Source organism: Haliaeetus leucocephalus, unplaced genomic scaffold, assembly GCF_000737465.1.
Source record: "Haliaeetus leucocephalus isolate CR32 unplaced genomic scaffold, Haliaeetus_leucocephalus-4.0 Scaffold450, whole genome shotgun sequence".
NCBI classification, from domain to species: Eukaryota; Metazoa; Chordata; class Aves; order Accipitriformes; family Accipitridae; genus Haliaeetus; species Haliaeetus leucocephalus.
In genome coordinates, this window is record NW_010972886.1 from 7,736,589 (window position 1) to 7,754,164 (window position 17,576).

A 17,576-nucleotide genomic window follows, 5' to 3' on the forward strand; every position below is an offset into this window, starting at 1 on the left:
AGAAAACCGAGGCAAAGATAATTTTTCGGTATTAATCTCCTGGCTTACACTGACTTCATCACTTTCTTGCCTTTCCCTAGCTTCCAGGCTCCCATCCATTGCTCTAAGCTAGGTTGTCTCAGAATTTCATCACATACTGGGTGTTGGCTGCTGTCAAAGTCCCAATTTACCTTTAGTATGCATGTGTGGAGACATGTAGTAAAGGAAAACTTATCTTCCCCCCCCGCCCCCCTTTTCCCCATTAGTTCTTGAAAGAAGTTGAGAAATGCAGAATTTCAAAAAAAACTTAGTAAAAACCACACATCACCTTTCTATTCCCTACATGTGATCTGCAACACGCTGTACAGAAAGGCGAGAGGTGCAAAGCATGCTTTTCAGATCCACGTGGTTGGTGGAATACAGAGGAGACGGTGAAACCTACAATCTCTCCATTTATGCGTTCTTCATGTAAGTAAGAGAAGAAAAGCTTTCCATAAAAATAGAAAAAAAAAAAAAAAGGGAAGTTTACAAAAAACAGAAGAGAGGCAGACAAACACCTGAAGATACACTGTACCTGTTCACCTAAGAAAAATCTTTAACTGCTTCTTTACACAAATTACAGCCCCTGTTTTATGTTGTTTTGAGTTAATGGTGTCCTAAAAGAGCATTACTTTTATCAATGTACAGAATTTTACAGCTTTATGAAGTCTGATTACTTGATCCCAAAGCTCCAGCTTCCCCCTGACGAGTAAGTTCAGGAATGGAAGCCAAGTCCTGCTGGCTCTACCAGCTCCCATACGGGCGTAAAGCTCCCCACTGGGGGTTCAGTGGGGTGCAGCCAGCCAGGGTATGCTCCTCCTAAAGCCTCTGCTAGACCCTTTTATTTCCAAAAAGAGGACAAAAGTAAGAAAAAGAAAATAAATCTCATTAGGAAAAACATCCTGCAGTTTAATTGAAATGGCAAATGCAAAGTTAAAAAAAATTAATAAAAAAGCTACACATCATTAAAGATAAAACAGTAGAATAAATATATATACATATAGCAGTTTTCAAAATAGTCATATCTTAAAATAAAAACATACAACAACTCCCAGGAAAATGACAGGCAATACTAATAAAGACATTCTGTTTAAATATTTGGTATTTTAATTTATGAACATGCACTTTCTCTTCTGTATTTATTTCAGGAAAACATGATGTCATGCTGTAAAGTTCTGGTCTTATTCTCTTTTTATTGTTCCTTTGGAAAGAAAAGTGTATGACTTTCGCTGTTCATTCTACTTCCTTAAACTACTGAACGCAGCCGGGTTCTGTGTCCAAAGGGGGAGCAGATCACTACACAGAATGTTTTACCCTGATGCTGTTCTGGGAAAATGGGGAGCTAAGTTAGATGTGTTGATTCGGGCTCAACCTTTTAAAAAACTACTTCGTCATATCCACTTTTGGCAACAAACAAACAGAATGCCTTCACTGATGTTCTATCTTCTCTTGATCTTCTCTTCTTTTTGAAGTTACTGTGTTTTCCGTGTGACATTTGCTTCCACGGGACACTTGCTTCTCGTTCTGATCATGTAAACTGGTAAAGAGCAAGACAATCCTCCCTACCACACAGTTCTGATGCTTTTTGCTGACAGATGTATGACAGGTACAATTTCTGTGCTGTCAAGAGCACAGAAAGTATACTTGTTATTTTACTAACAGTAAGACTCCTGAGATCTAAAAAACAAATCAATACTTCAAATATTAACAATGAAGGTCTTGAACTTTGCATCTTTTAGATGATGGCTCTTCCATCTTCAGTGCTTCTGAACTACTAGAATCTGATTTGCCCTTATCCAAGACAACAGTGGTACCAGACAGAAGGTACCCTCCCCCTCCGCTCATTGTCAGTTTTGGATGGCTTCGATCTGGTAAGACCTTTAAAAAAAAACAAAACCCAAACAAACAAAAAAACCCAACAAGCATCTGTAAAAACTCACTCTATATGTGCACATCAAATTGTGTAATTTAAGCTTACAGTGTAAGATGTAATTTTTTTATCCAGCCACCACAACAAACAGCCATTTGGAAAGTGTATTTATCTTTAAAGGGCAAAGTATCTGCATACCAGAAACCAGTTACAGAAATATGTAAGAATACAGGCTGCTGCCTTACTGATTATTTCTCCGTGGCATTTCCAGCAAAGTTATAAAGTCAAGGTCTGTGATACATTGAAGTCTCATTAATGTGTTCAGAACTGGTGCACTTTGCAAGAAACCACAGCTGGTCTTAACAGCATTAAGTAATGCAGTAATTTCCAGTTTTGTCAGTATAATCTTTACATAGCTACCCCCTTAAGGTAAGACACAGCAACGGACTATCACTTTGAGCTACATTACACATTTCTGTAAATGCTTTCTCTTTGCTTATGCTTCCTTCTTGCTTTGACTGCCATCACAGGTCTAAGCTGATTTATGTGTATTGTTCCTAACTGCACCTGGACACAGTAACCGTTGCCAAGCCTAACTTGGGAGAAGATCTTAATCTATGAATTTCCTAATCATTCCCAATTTGGTTTCCTGATAATAGTCAGTAATTGTGGCCACCCTTGAATTAAGTCATCCCCTAAACAGTAATTTCTTATGGACTCCAGAAGCTACGGGCAAGGAGAAAGTCAGTAAAATGCAAGAACCTCTTCAGAGGTGGTGAGCTGCTTAGAGATCAGACATGCTTCTGCTCCATAGTTGAGAGGGTACTCCACATTTGCAAACATCTTGTTCCAACAAAGTTAGTCCAACTGACATTTTTCACTGTAGAGACATTGTCCCCTCTCACCTGTTCACTGTTCAGTTCCCAGACTGGAAACTTCTTGTTACTTTAGTTCCAGGAAGCGTGTTATTTGAAGACGCTGACTTTTGTAAGTCACCACCATTCGTAATGTTACAAATTTTTTTTTTTCAGCCATCAAACCAACTGAATGAACATGTGCAGTATTTTGCTACACCTCTCTTATACGACATTAGATTGTCCCTTGCTTTAGGCTAGCCACTAAAGCAGCACAACTATTACATCTGTCAGTGTGCTACAAGTATTTCAGCAAAATGTTTAAATTAAATGCTCTGTAAGAAGAAAATAAAGTATTTCCATTTGAAATTGTTGCAATGAAGCATTACAACTCTTCAGAATATTTTCCCACTGCTCTCAGGTAAAACACATGCATGAGCTTATACACTGTTCATATTTTCAGAAAGTGTTTTGCTCCCCAGTATTGCAGTTTTAACAGCCACTTACTGGAATCCTTACCTGGTAGTTTCGTAGCCAGGTTTCAGACAGCTTTAGGTTAATAACACCGCCTCTTTCCCTCAGCTTTGTGTAACATTCTAATAATGGCTTAAAAAAACCCAAACAGTAGGTTATACAGCAGAATAGTCTCAAACTTGAACTGTAACAGCTAAAGTAACATACTTGATTTACCTCTTTATACTGGCAGTAGACAACAAAAGGCCTTGAAGGAGCAACAAATTCCAATAAAGAAAGTAATAAAGGAGTGGGATGAAACTTGCTGGCTACAATTAAGCTGCAGAAGAAATTTCACGCGCATTAGTTTTCTGCTTCTAAAACCTATTCAAGTGACATTCTCTCCTACTTAGCACAGCGATCAATTATAGCTTAAATGTTGCTAATCAGCATGTTTTCATGGCTCTAACAACTCCCCAAATATAAAAACAAATCATGATTTCCTACTTGCATAATTAAGAGGATAAAACACTTGTTCCCTACAGTGCAGTATATTAAATGCATTGCAGAAGCTGTGTTGAGTTCCACAATAATTCTTACAACCCAAGAATTTGCATGCTGCTTTCTCTACCCTAAGACCATTGTCCAAATATAATTTAAATTTTGTGACTGCTAATTGTTGCTTAGAATGTAACATCAGTTGTGATTCTTTAGACTGGGTAATCTTCATTAAATACAGTTTTATATAAAAAAGTTATTACTTAAAGAGAAAATAATCCCTTAATGGGCATCACTGAAAACCTTTTAAAAATAAATTATGTCCTTGTCAACTTAAAGGCTTCGTATTTTCTTCTTCATCTTCATTCTAATATCAGATTATAACTCGTATTTACAGATGCTTAAGATTCTCCACAGGTATCTAGAGTTTTTACAAAAAAAAAAAACACCCACTGCTAAACTATACTGCAAGAAATGGTTAAGATTCAGTGAGTTAATGTCCTGGTTTCAGCTGGGATGTAGTTAACTGTCTTCCTAGTAGCTGGTACAGTGCTATGTTTTGAGTTCAGTATGTGAAGAATGTTGATAACACTGATGTTTTCAGTTGTTGCTCAGTAGTGTTTAGACTAGAGTCAAGGATTTTTCAGCTTCTCATGCCCAGCCCAGGGCACCTGACCCAAACTGGCCAACAGTGTATTCCATACCATGTGATGTCCCATCTAGTTTAGGAACTAGGAAGTGGGGGGCAGGGATTCGCTGCTCGGGAACTGGCTGGGTGTCGGTCGGCAGGTGGTGAGCAATTGCCCTGCGCATCATTGGTACATTTCAATCCTTTTATTACTACTGTTGTCATTTTATTATAATTTATCATTATCATTATTAGTTTCTTCTTTTCTGTTCTATTAAATCGTTCTTATCTCAACCCAGGAGTTTTACTTCTTTTCCTGATTTTCTCCCCCATCCCACTGGATGGGGGGCGAGTGAGTGAGCGGCTGCGTGGGGCTTAGTTGCTGGCTGGGGTTAAACCACGACAGTTAATAAGTTGTACTTGTGCAGAAAGAATGGGCTAATTAAACTACTTCTCTAGTATACGGTTACTATACAAAAAGACCCATCAATTGATTAACATTTGTTCTCCAGCAGAATGTACATCACTGGAGATACCATGAAACTTGCCTAACAAAAGGGAGGTAAAAATTGAGGTTCAATTTTCTAAACACAATGGATATAAAGAAGCGAGACAATTTTACAGTTGCTTCTGTTTCAGTTTTCTGCTGTCCATGGCCCTGCAGGCTACAGATTTAACCCTAATTCCAAACCTCAAAAAAATTGTGTTCCAGTAATTAACCAAGTGGACTGTAAAGAAAAAAGACTCCACACTGTGCCTCGGAAGGCTTGGAGTGCTGCACTGACACTGCCAGGAGCTCTGCCAGACAACAGGAAGGTAAGTGAGAGATGAGAGAGACTCTGAAAAATCAAATTCTGTTCTCTCATATGGCAGGACATACTGCTGCCAGCAGGTAGTCTGGCCAGTCGTGAAATTAACGTAATGGGTGAGAGGGGAGAAGGAGGAGGTAGAGGAAGGGCAGGGAAGGGTAGAGAGAGGGGTGGTGGTCTAATTCTGAACACATGGAGTGTCTATAAACCAGTTTCTGCTTTCACTGTATCAGAAAAACTTAATAGTCTATCTTCAAAAAGTCTTCTTTAGAAGAATACCAAATCCCTAATGAATTGTCTTCCTTTTCTCCCCCTCAAAGACCTATGACAGGCTTCAACTCTCATGAATGGAATTAACAAATAGATCTAGTACAAGCAATGTTTTACCACGTTAACAGCACAGAACACATAAACGTTATACAGTTCAGGACCTCAAGAAGCAATTCTCTTAAAGTTGATGCCCATCTTTACCTAACAACCAGTTTTTTACTCTGACAGTTAAGTTCTAATCTTTCTCCCCACCTCCAATGTCAACCAGCTTTTACCTATCCTTCTGCTGTTTCTCTCTTGCAAAACAAAACAAAATAAAATCCTAACTTCCCTGCCTACTTCTACTCACGTGCCAAGTCATTAGCTCGAAGCATTTCTTTATTCCATGCCAATTTTTCCTGGCTTAGCAGTGTATGTACCCTGTGGTTCTTGATCTAAACAAATGGCGGGCTATAAAAGGCAGATGACTAAAGAAAGGTGATCCTGACTGAGCCATCTGGGACAGTGCCTTCAGGCAACCATAAACATCTCTTCCCCCCCATCATGCTGAAGGCTTCCTAAAGCAAGAAATCACTCATCCCTTCAAGCATATAATTTGTTACAGCTTTCACGCATTACAAAGGACAAAAGAAGTATGCAAGTGATTGACAACAAATGAACAAGAGACAAATATTAAATAGGCTTCCCTGAACTCGATCAACAACCGAATATACTATTTTACATTACAGGAAGAATCAAGTGAAGTCAAACATTAATTTTTGCTTTGCCAGACTATGCACAGACATCAATTATAATGATGGGTGCAGGGGACAGCGGTAAAACCAGCACAAAACACTACCACTGTTGAGGCAGCTTAATGGTCATCCACAGGCATCACCAGTGGTGCTGCTGCTGCCAAACAGATGTGCAGTACTTTTACAAACCTCCTTTAACATTTTATTGCTTCAGAGAACAAGGAATGACCTGCCTCTGCATCTTTACAGAAAATGCTAATTCTGTGACTTGAATATGCTAGATGAGATATACTAAAATATGAATGAGCATGAGTTAAAACATTTCATAATAGTAAAACCAAAAATTACACAAGCATTTAAACATAACCAATAAATGTCTATTAAAATTTATCTGAGCAGAACAGCTTTATTCTCAGTGAGCCAATATTCTTAGGAGGAAAAAATTAATATGAATGTTATTAAATGAATTAAATCAATGTTAGTTGATTAACTCAAATCACTCCAGCGTTTACTAAGAACATCATGAAAAAGTCACAACCACCAAATGCTCTTGCACTATTCTGGGGCTGAATTTCTAGGAATATGTTTATTGTATTTGTTTTAAACGTCTGATATTAAATCTTAATGTGAAATTGTTCCTTGGGAACAATCAATCCTGGCTAAAGCAGGTAAAATGAAGTTATGTGTTTTTCCTGTGTAAAGAAGAAATGAGTTTCTAAAAATAAACCAACCAACCAAAGCCCCAAAACAACAAACTTAGTTTCAATTTAATAAACTTAAAACCTGAGGTTCTGCTTTGCCAGTTAGAATCTTTTGGTTTTTATCGTCAGTCATTTAAATTCTACCTGGATTCTGTTTCTCTTTGGACAGAATAGATTATTTTTTTTTAAAGTTTACTCACAGCTAGTCAGGAAACTATGACTTTTACATTATGACATTTCAAAACATTTAAATAACAGAAAAAAGCTCAACCAGAACCAAACAAGACCCCCCACACACCTGGGTTGACTGCTTGCTTGTAAATATTAAGAAAAAAATTATGGTATTTTTCAAACAAAGCTTTTATTTGTTTCAAAGGAAATTATTTTCCGTAGACGTGTTTTCAAGCAGAAGACCTTTCTGATTACAAACAAACTCACCCATCAGCATTCTTCTCTCTCAACAAAGCAGCAGTTTCTATTAGCTTTTTCCTTCTCTCCCATTGTTTTCTTTGCTTTTCCCGAACCTTTGAACAACAAAACAAATAGTTTGCACTTTAACTGGTAATTATATATTAGGTCACTATTGCATGGACTGAATTTTCATTTTTTGCATCTTAGGTGGCTTAATGAAAGACAAAAGACAACTTCCAGAGTTCCATTTTAACACCTGAATAAGCTGTATTTCAGCATGTCTGATTCAGACGGCAGAATTTTAAGTATATAGACGTTGTAAAATTTGAATAGCCAGAACAAATATTCTTACATTTTCTTTATTTTCTTTTTCTTTGTTCTCTTTAAATTCTACATCTTCAGTGTTAATATCCATTGTTTCTTGCTCTTCTGTTTGGCTGATCTCCATAGCTGCTTCAGTAGCAGATTCCTCTTCTGCTTCCTGTAGGGAACTCTGCTTCTCATCAGTCAATCCATTGCTTTCTTCTTCCAGTAGCACATTATCTTCAGATTCTGAAGGCAGAGTCTCTGTAGAAAATGTCCCAGAGAGGAGACTATCCACTTTGCTGAGAGGAAATTCATGAAGATTATTGAAAAAAAGGTTTGGAAATCCAAAACAACTGGTAGCAGCTCTAACAGGTCCTCCTCCTGGATACATCTGAATAATGGATCCATAGCCTATGAGAGCAAAAGAATCAAAAACACACTGGAAAGCTAGAATTTCTTAGATAGAATATTTAAGCAAAAATGCTTAAATGAAGCATTCATTTAAGAATACATAAGTAAATTGCCTGCTCTTAATCTAACCTTCATCAAATTTAACAGGCTGCCAAAGTATGCCTCAAGGTAGAAAATCTTTATTGGAAGGACAACAGTTACTGCAACTCAAAAGGACACGGTAACTCAATTATGCATGTATTAAACATGTATTTAGGATTAGCACAGAACATATAGGCAGTGGCAAACTGTTAGAAAAGCTAATTTAATTAAGATTTAAAAGACAAATTTTCTACAGTATTTGTTACTTATAACCACGGAGTGGTTTTGATTAAAAAAAAAAAAAAAAAGCTAATTTAAGCAGCATTAATAGGCAAAAAATTTCTTCAACATCCAGACTCTAAAGGAAGAGATGTCAGATGTTTAAACATACTAAAAAGAACTTTTCAATAGTTATATTGAAATTGCATCTTACTTAATTTACTTCAGAAAGTATCCTTATAGCCAAAAGTTGCTGAAACAAAACCCATTTATAGTACAACTGCCTGTGTGCTTCTCAGTCAACAGACAACACATCTGGGTGCACAACATTACATCACACTTCCTACCTTTCTGGGCTTCTGGAATATAATTGTCACCTCTGTCTAGCGTCTTTGAATGATTTATGATTAAACTAATTAACTGAATTTGAAAAATAAAAAAACAGGTCAAACTTCTCCTAGAATATGCTCAAGAAAATGTCACATACTACTTTTAAACTACACGTTTTGCAGACATTAAATCTCTGGTGCAGTGAACAAGAGGAATGACAACATTTTCAGTGCTGCGGGCTGTCTGAATTCCAGTGTTACTATTCCTGTTTTCTGCCATTCACTTTCCTGGACTTCCCAGGAGCCTGGGAAGAATCTGCATACAAGCTGCTTACAGCCTTTTCTGAACACAATGTCATTATGCTGAGACAGAAACTAAATGTACAGTGATATCAACTTTAATCTTTTTTTTTTTTTAATAGTGAAAAATAAATCCAACTGAAATATGCAAAATACAGCTTTCTCCAATGGAAAAATAAGTATCTCTTTGAATACTGGAGACAGTAAAAGTAGATTTTAAAAACTGAGGAAAGTATTTTGAGTACTGCCTTTTAAAAGTATCAGAGATGCGTATTTCTTAAGTTTCAAGTACGGCCTCAGTCTGTACATTACCAAAGCTACCGTGTTACTTACCTCCCATTCGCTCCATCACTGCACCCAGCACAAGGCCTGCACACGTTTCCATTACAATCATCTTGTTGCCAGCACGGATGTTTCCTAAAGTCAACATCTGAGCTAGGGTGTCATATCGCAAGTGGCTAGAAGACAAAGGGTTTTAAGAAATATCAAGTTAGTTTTCTTAGAGTTAGAAGTACTACGTATCAGCTCAGGAGCCTGTCAAAAAAAGTTGGATTACAGGCAGGTTTTCAGGAACAGCATAGTGGTCTTCAGAGTCACCATGCAGAGCAGAAACTTACAATTAACCATCTGGTAATAAAGGACTAGAACCAGAGCCAACAAGAAACTAGCAGGGCATAGCAAAAGTAGGATATGAAGTAGGTTGTACATGCTTAAGTGGACATCACATGCCGTGTCAGTCACACAAAATATTTTTAAACTTTTCTTTTTTTTTGTTTTCTCTGACATGTCAGTTTGGTAAAGAACAAATGGTATTTGAATGCATTTCCTAATCCAGTAATGTATTCTTTGTGATTTTCATCTGTTTGGCAGTAGCATGCACCACCTGCAATCCAGGATCAAAACCTAACTACTGACTATAGCACAAGCACTGAAGAGACTTGGTGATGGCCAAGGAAATCACAACTGATCTTAATAGATAAATAAAGCCAAGTGAAGGAGATGGAGGAAGGAGAAGGAAAAAGGTTTGAGAAGCCTTAAATAACATAAATTTCAGGTTTTCAAGCTCAGCTTCTTATTATTAAAAATAATAAATCAGTCCATCTTAAACAGTGTCTGTAACAATGTATCATTTAATTTAGGTAAGAGAAAAATCAAATGCCACTAGATCTCTGCTGTCATTGCCCCCCCACTCCCACCCCTGAATGTTAACTCCATGTTTTTAAACTCTCGAGACTTCTGATTGAAGAAGATTTTGAATCCCTAATACATTAAAGACAAAAACCCCTGCTTCTGATAGGTGGCTTGTTATTTTGATTACTGAGCCAGAAAAGAGACGATATGCCACTGACCAAACCAGGTAAGAGATACCTCTGAAAATGCAAAGAGCCTCTGCCTACATAGGTAATTAGCAAGATGGTGGTAGTAGGGAAATTTGGTAAAAGTTGATGCTGCATGCAAAACAGTTTTCCTCTTTGCTGCAATAGCATATTGATTCGTTTTCCATATCACATTATTTTTCATGAATTTGCAATCTTTCCATTAACAGGAAAAAAAGAAGAAATGTGAGTATTGTATTCTGACGGTGTGCTCCCTGCCCTCCCCCAACCTAACCTGTATATCCCGTAACCCTGCTCAAGTGATAATCACCAGTGGGGGTCGTAACGGATGCATCCAGTCATGTGGATTTGGGGGAGACAGATAACAACACGATAGCCAAGGGCTAATTCGAGCAATGCACCCACCTAACCACCATGCTGGTCAATGTCCGACTCAAGCCAAATCTGGAAGAAACTAACATCTGTACTCAGTATGTAAATTATCTTACTCCATAAATAGCAGACAGCCCGGGGCCCACTGAGCTCTCCTACATGGCAGTAGACTGAATGCCAGGACCTCCCCCTGAGTAGGGACACCTCTCAAGGTTACTTCTCCAGGCTGAGGGAGTCCTTGCCGCAACGGATTCTCGGTAAGTGACTAAAAGCATGCTAAACTTTAAAATCTTAGCTAAGTGATGTAAAGGATTGATTGCATGTATATAATCCTTTAGATATAAACTGTTGACCAAGTCTGGGACTAGGAGTTGATCCAGCCGCACCTAGACTCCTCTCTGAGGAGTTTAGAATGCAAGGGGATCTGCTCTGAACCTTGTGACTCGACAGGAGGGTCTCCCTGACAGTTTTGTCTGACCCTGTCCTCTATGCAGTAAATAATCAAGCGTACCGTGCTATAGAATCTTGTTAAACCACTGATGCATTTACTATCAAACCTTGTTAAATCGCTATTTTATATCAATAAACATATTGCTACTTCTCCCTTACAAGCGAAGTGCATCACTCCATCTGCGACATATATGCTCTGGTATAATACAGGTATTTTGAAAATATTAAAATATCTTTCTGTTACAATTTGAAAAAAGAAACAAAACGAAAACTTACTTAATTTTTCCAGGTTCCCTTGCATAATACATTGTTGAAAGAATGCGAGTGGATGGTTTTACAATTGTAATAACTGCCTCATATCTGTAAGAAACACATAGTAATAGTCTTATTTCAAGCTCAACAAATTAGAGAACTACTAAGTATTTTCCACATTTTAAAATTCACTTACTTTTTTCTCTTCTTCTTTATGTATTTATCTTGAGCAAATTCTGTTTTGTCTCTGAATGTTGTACTGTTCTCTATTAACTGTTGAACTATTTCCTTGGAAGAGACAGTTTATTTTTATTATAGCTGGTATTTATTTCTCATTCATTTCATATATAGTATTTTTTAAAAAAAACACTAAAAATATTTTCTTCCAGTAAAGGCATGTATACCATTAACTTCTATTGACATTAATGGCAAAGCAAGGCACTACCCTGACTATGTGCAGAAATTTAATCATATACTTCTGTCTCTAGGTGTCCTTTTTAACTACATAATGCCAGCATAAAAATGATAAACTGAAAATGGTTATCCTGGAAATGGGGTATTTTGTGGGGAAGGAGTCTGGTAGGTGCCAGAACTAACCCATGAGAGAGGGCAGACCTGTATGGCCAGAAATGAAGAAAAAGGAGGATTATTCCTTTCAGCATCAGCAAGTCGTTATTTCAGCCCTTACTGTGAAGCCTTAGTACCTAAATATTCTTATCCCATGCTGAATGTGAATGACACTACCCTGCTTCCTCTAAGTGATTAGCTACTTTCAATTATCCTGTATTTACAATGAGGCAGAGTTATGTTTATTGTCAGTTACTATGGCACAACTGACATATATTCTGTCAGTGTAACATTCCCCGTAGTAACTGGATTGCATGACAGTACCCCAAGTCCTGTGTGAAGCTATACAGGCAAAAATATCTTACAAAACCAAAACAAAACAAGGAACCTGATGTCATATGTAATATTTACTTTAATCCAGCTCCTGCCTTCCTCTTTGGGTCTCCTGTCTGACTTTAGCATCTCTATCTCTGCGGGTATCTTTTTTCCATCTTGTGCTAGTTCTTCCCCTATACTCTGGATACTTATCAGACACCTCCCTTATCCCACTTAATTCTGTCTGTCTCCCAAATTGTGCTAGGCTCCTGTACCAACTCCTTGCATGATGTCAAACTCCTTAGCATTTACAATTTCCTACAATACTCCGGCTGACTTCTTCCTTCTCCAGCTCACAGGTTTTCCTAGAATTCCAGTTTTTGTTTCCTGGTTTCCTTGTTCTAATCTCCTCCCTTTGACAATCCAACTCTTCCTCATACTTTTGGGTTCCAGCTGGAGGGATCACTAAGACCTCCAACAAAAAAAAAATTTCCATTGCTCAGGGTTTGTCTCCATGCCTGCAATACAAGAACAAATGCTGCAGAGTGCTATTTTGGTTGTTTAGTAGTTTAATTGCTAAAATTGTAAGTTTCTATTAAACGTGTAGGAAAAGCAATAGTATAATCCAGCCTCACAGGAGTTTGGAGAGGGTGGTGGTGAGGAATGACAAAGGAAGTATTTTCAATGCGGATACTGCCTCTCCCATTGCACTTTAAGCATCTGCTCCAAAATACAGCAGTGCAAGTACTTCTCACTTGCTATTGCTGCTTTTCAAGCCATTATGTCTTAAAGTCCTTCAAACACTTAAAATGTGTTATTAATGGTGTGAAACAGCATATCTTTCTTTTTTTGCCTTATTCCTGGAAAAAGTTAAATGCCGTGTCTGGGTTGTTTTGTTGGTTTTTTTTGTTCCAGTAAAATTTACAGTGGGGAAACTGGGGAATATTTCTCTAGGGTAAGCAAAAGCCAAAAGGAAGCTGCAGAACTACACAATGCCCTGGGAATACATGCCACTTCATGTCTTCATCCTAACACCTATCCCTCAGGACCTGGAAGATTTGGAAAGTGATGGGAAATCAAACCCCATTAACACCAAGGTTGGTTTATTTCAAATAACAATCATCTCTAAACTGAGCTTGCGTCACAAAGACATGCCATTCACAAACACAAGTTCAGATTTTACCAGACATTTATGGAAGACTAATACTTATTGCTGCTAATATAACACAGTCTAAAATGAATATCCAGCTACAGTTCAGAAACCAGAGTTAACAAAAGTAGGCTATTTCAATAACCTAAAATAAAAGTATGGTAGATATATGGCACAGACATGCTGAGGACATACAGAAAAGCCAGAGTGATCCTGCCACGGCTAATGAGAACGAATAGAAACCGTCAAAGCTATCAGACCGATTAGTACATTCTTCTCAAAGAGATAACACAACGAGCAGCACAACCATGGAAACAGAAGAGACAGCATTCTAAACTCCTTGGACCCATCCATTATTAAGCAGGCAAAAGCAGAACAGCAAGATGCAAAGAGATGAACTTGATGTAAGCATGAGCAATTTCTTATTTTTATTAGAAATGGTAAACCAAAGATGAGAGAGAATTTTGCCTGGTAACGTGCAGAACAGAACTGGCTGCAATGGTTTATTAACATTTAAGATGGCCTCACTTCTTTTTGACAAAGTGCAGGGTAAAAACCAATCCCTTTTCTAACAGAACAGAACTGATCTCTTGAGAATATTCCTAGCTTTTGAGGTGCAGATAAAACACAGGCATCACATGTGTTTGGTAGGTACTGCCTAGAGGCCCAGTTATAGTACATTTGTTACATAGTGTTATTTGTTAATGCTTCGGTGTTTATCCATAATCCTTTCCTACACCTTTGATAGTTTAATTATTGCACGATTTTCATATGTCTGTAACGCAGAAACAGTATTTTCAATCTTACAGACAAACAAAGCTAAAAGGTGATTATGCAAGCTGTATTTCCTTAACGGAATAGTATTTCTTTTTGTCTGTTATGACTTCTGATGCCATAAAAATTCATACTTTACTCTCTATTGACAAAGTTGCCAACCTTACATGAAGTTTTCTCTGAAGATAGCCTTTGCATTTTTGTAAAAACAGATCTTTAGGAAAAACATGACTTAAGCAGAAGAACAAAGAAAAAGCACCAAAATCTATGCACCCATAAAAAGAATAGCCTATTTCATAAACTAAAATATAACCATCAAGGTAACACAGAAATGACACCAAAACCTTATTTTTACCTGTCCTTTAATACCCTTGTCCTTCAAAGCCTTTATGTCATCATGAGTCAGTTTTTGAGACTTTCCATCGTCAACTATGTTACGATTATCTGTACCTGCTTCTTTTGTTTCTAAAGGAAAAGGATATAGATTTGTAAAATCTAGCTCTAAATATCTTTAAGTTGGAGAAACATGATTTTAGTTTCACAGAAAGCAGACTTCTCAGAATTAAACCCACATGCTTCATGGCCTTGCAAATTATTGCCTAAGCAATCAATAAAACGTAATATGTAAAATACACCTTAATATATGTATTTTCACCCAAACTAAGATTCAAATTTTCTCCCATATTAAAAAGCTTATTTGTTACAGGGCTAGTGAAACAGCAGATCAAGACAAAACCATGCACTTTTATGACAGAAAGAATATAAGTAACGTTAAGTTAACAAATGATTAATAGAAAGCTTTTCCATCATCTTTGGTATTATCAAAGAAACAAATTAATTGGAACTCATTTTTCCAAATACCAGTCAATCCTCTGTAATACCTGTGGTAGTCTCTTCCACCTCTTGCTTTGGCTGGAGGTTTCCACCACTGGTTACTTCAAATGTAGTTCCATAAATATGTCCGATGGCATTATCCAGATAGAACCACTGCTTCTCAAAAATAATTTTTCTGAAATAATAAAAAAGTTAATGATATTAAAAACATTATTTATACTATGTCTGAAACCCACAAACTAAACTATAGCTTCATATATGCCATTTTTACATATATCCTTGAAGAAAACCAGGACAAGCATAAAAAGTGAAATGCTAACTACTATTAAACACAAAACTACATTAAACTGAAACTGGTTAGAAAAAGAACAAAGAACTTAAATCAAGCGTACAGTAAGAAAATTTTTTTTTTTAGTTCAAAAGAATTCTAAAATCGCAGATAAAACAAGGATATAGCACTTGAATTGTATAGTACCATTGTTGACAGAGAAAGTCAGAACAAGGCAAGGAATGAAAATAATGTAAAGTATATTAAATCTGGACCGGGTCATGCAGATTAGTGCAAAAAGATGAGCATGAACCTGTATTCTGCAGAGCTCCTTTGAAATAACATTTGCCAAAAGACTATGAAGAAAACAGACAGCAGAATGTCTTGTAATCTTAGAAATGTTTAATAAAAAAAAAGCAGGGGGGGGGGTATTATCCCTTTCATTTTGGTTGCACTAAGGGAAGTTTGCATTCTTCCTTCTTCAGACAAAACAGGATCCACAAAGCCTTTAACTTTCAGGCTGACCTACAAAGGTTTCCTTGTTGACCAGAGAAATACCGATCTTGTCAAATGAAACAGGTACCAGTGTATATGCCACACTCACATCTGAATCAAAACGTAATATGAGCTCTTATTATGCTGATTATATTCATCACTAATTCTGAAGCTAAGCAAATAGGTTGAGTTCTTTGTTATTTCCAGTTTTCTACTGACTGAAGTACGCAATTCATGCATACATTTTACATATGATATTATTTCTACCCCCAAATACAATCCAGAATTTAAATAAAGCATAAGAATAAAGTTTTGTCAGAGACATTACCAAATCCTCTTAATAAAAAATTAAGGACATTATAGTTGCTCCTGTAAAGTCTATTAATTCCTGCCAACCCAGATTTTAAAATAATAAATGACTATAAAAGACTTGAAATGACTGAAAATAATTTAAATGGACAAGAATTCATGTGCATGTGCTCAAATTTCATTCTGATGAGCATTCTAAACAGAATATCCAACCACAGCTATTGTCACATATTCTTGGAGTGTCCTCACCCTCATCAGATTATAGAAAAGGAAAAATTAATGTAAAAGTTATTTAATTTCCCGTGGCAATATTTACTCTTTGACTTTTTTTTCTTTCTTTTGTGATAGGGGTTTTAAACAAAAACTGAAGAGGGACCTAATGCACAGATCTTGGCAGTGCTCTGCAGGCTAACAGAGTAACTACCTGATTTTGGTGCCAGATTCTATTGGTGAACATTAAGCCTGTCAATAACCAGTATTCCCAAATTCCTAGGTCTGAGCTATGCCATTTTTAAACCAGTCTCATTCAAGCATAGTACCTTTAAATCTCCATGCTACTGAATCAGATGTCTGGCCACATTACCCAATACTGACTTCTACACATTGGTCTATAAAATTGTCTGCTGCAAGGGGAAGAGCCCAGGCTGTGTCCACTGATTATAGTATTTCCTGCTGGGGTGCAGGCGCTTCTTGCTATGCCAGTTGGCCTAGGAAAAAGAAATAGGAGACCTTTCATAGCATCCTCTCCAAAGCAGTAATTATCCAGAACCCACAGCTAGCGTCTTCCTACAGTCTAACACCACTGAGAACACTGAAGCCAATCCCTATTAACAAAGCAATGCCGCATCTCGCAGAAATTACATGCCACAGCGAGGTAAGTATGACGAAGGTATGCTTTTCAGGCTGCTGCACCTTTTCTCCTCTTCAATCGGCACCAGTTTGACAACGACAAGAAAAAAAATCTTAAATATCTTTCAAATTCTTACAAGAAACGCAGCCAGGAGATCTTCCGGGTTTTTTTTGGTCATAGGAACTGAGGCGGCATTAAAATCTTTCACGCTGCATGTCACATCGGCCTAGCGAGGCCGTTATTTCTGACTGGCACCGCACTAAAGCTGTGGGTCACATCGGCACCCCCCTTCCCTCAGGCGGGGCCGCGCGACGACCGTCGGAGTCTCCTCACGAGAGGGTGGGGAGAAGGGAAGACGGAAACCTCGGCCGAGGGAGAGATGACAAGCGAGATCGAAAGCCCCGGGCCGGCCCCTCACCTCCTCCTCAGCACGGGTACGGCTTTGAAGACGTCGTCCCGCTTCAGGACGGCGCAATCACCCTCACAAATGCGCGGGCCCGGACTCCGGCCGTCCTCCATCGCCGCCGCCGCTCGTGCGCTTCCCGTCGCGGGCGTGGCCAGTGCGCACGCGCCGCTCGCCCGCCAATGGCAGAGCGGGCGCGGGGGGGGTGGCGGCGCCTGCGCAATGAAGCACTACTCGACAAAGCGAAGGGCGAGTGGGCGGGGTGAGACCCCCTCGGAAGGGCAAGAGCCGGCCAGTGAGGGAGGGAG

General features: G+C 38.1%; 1 protein-coding gene across 1 annotated transcript; it reads right to left on the reverse strand.

Annotated features, from left to right (window-relative positions):
- Nucleotides 1-1,207: 1,207 nt before the first annotated feature.
- On the reverse strand, nt 1,208-17,407 carry TRMT6 (tRNA methyltransferase 6). The gene is made up of 11 exons (XM_010574724.1): nt 17,284-17,407; nt 14,991-15,118; nt 14,465-14,574; nt 11,500-11,591; nt 11,328-11,411; nt 9,226-9,350; nt 7,599-7,963; nt 7,274-7,359; nt 3,433-3,535; nt 3,262-3,348; nt 1,208-1,896 (listed from the first exon to the last, which is right to left on the reverse strand). The coding sequence occupies exons 1-11, from the start codon at nt 17,382-17,384 to the stop codon at nt 1,723-1,725; spliced, it is 1,455 nt and encodes a 484-aa protein (XP_010573026.1). The 5' UTR covers nt 17,385-17,407; the 3' UTR covers nt 1,208-1,722.
- Between the last annotated feature and the right edge of the window lie 169 nt (nt 17,408-17,576).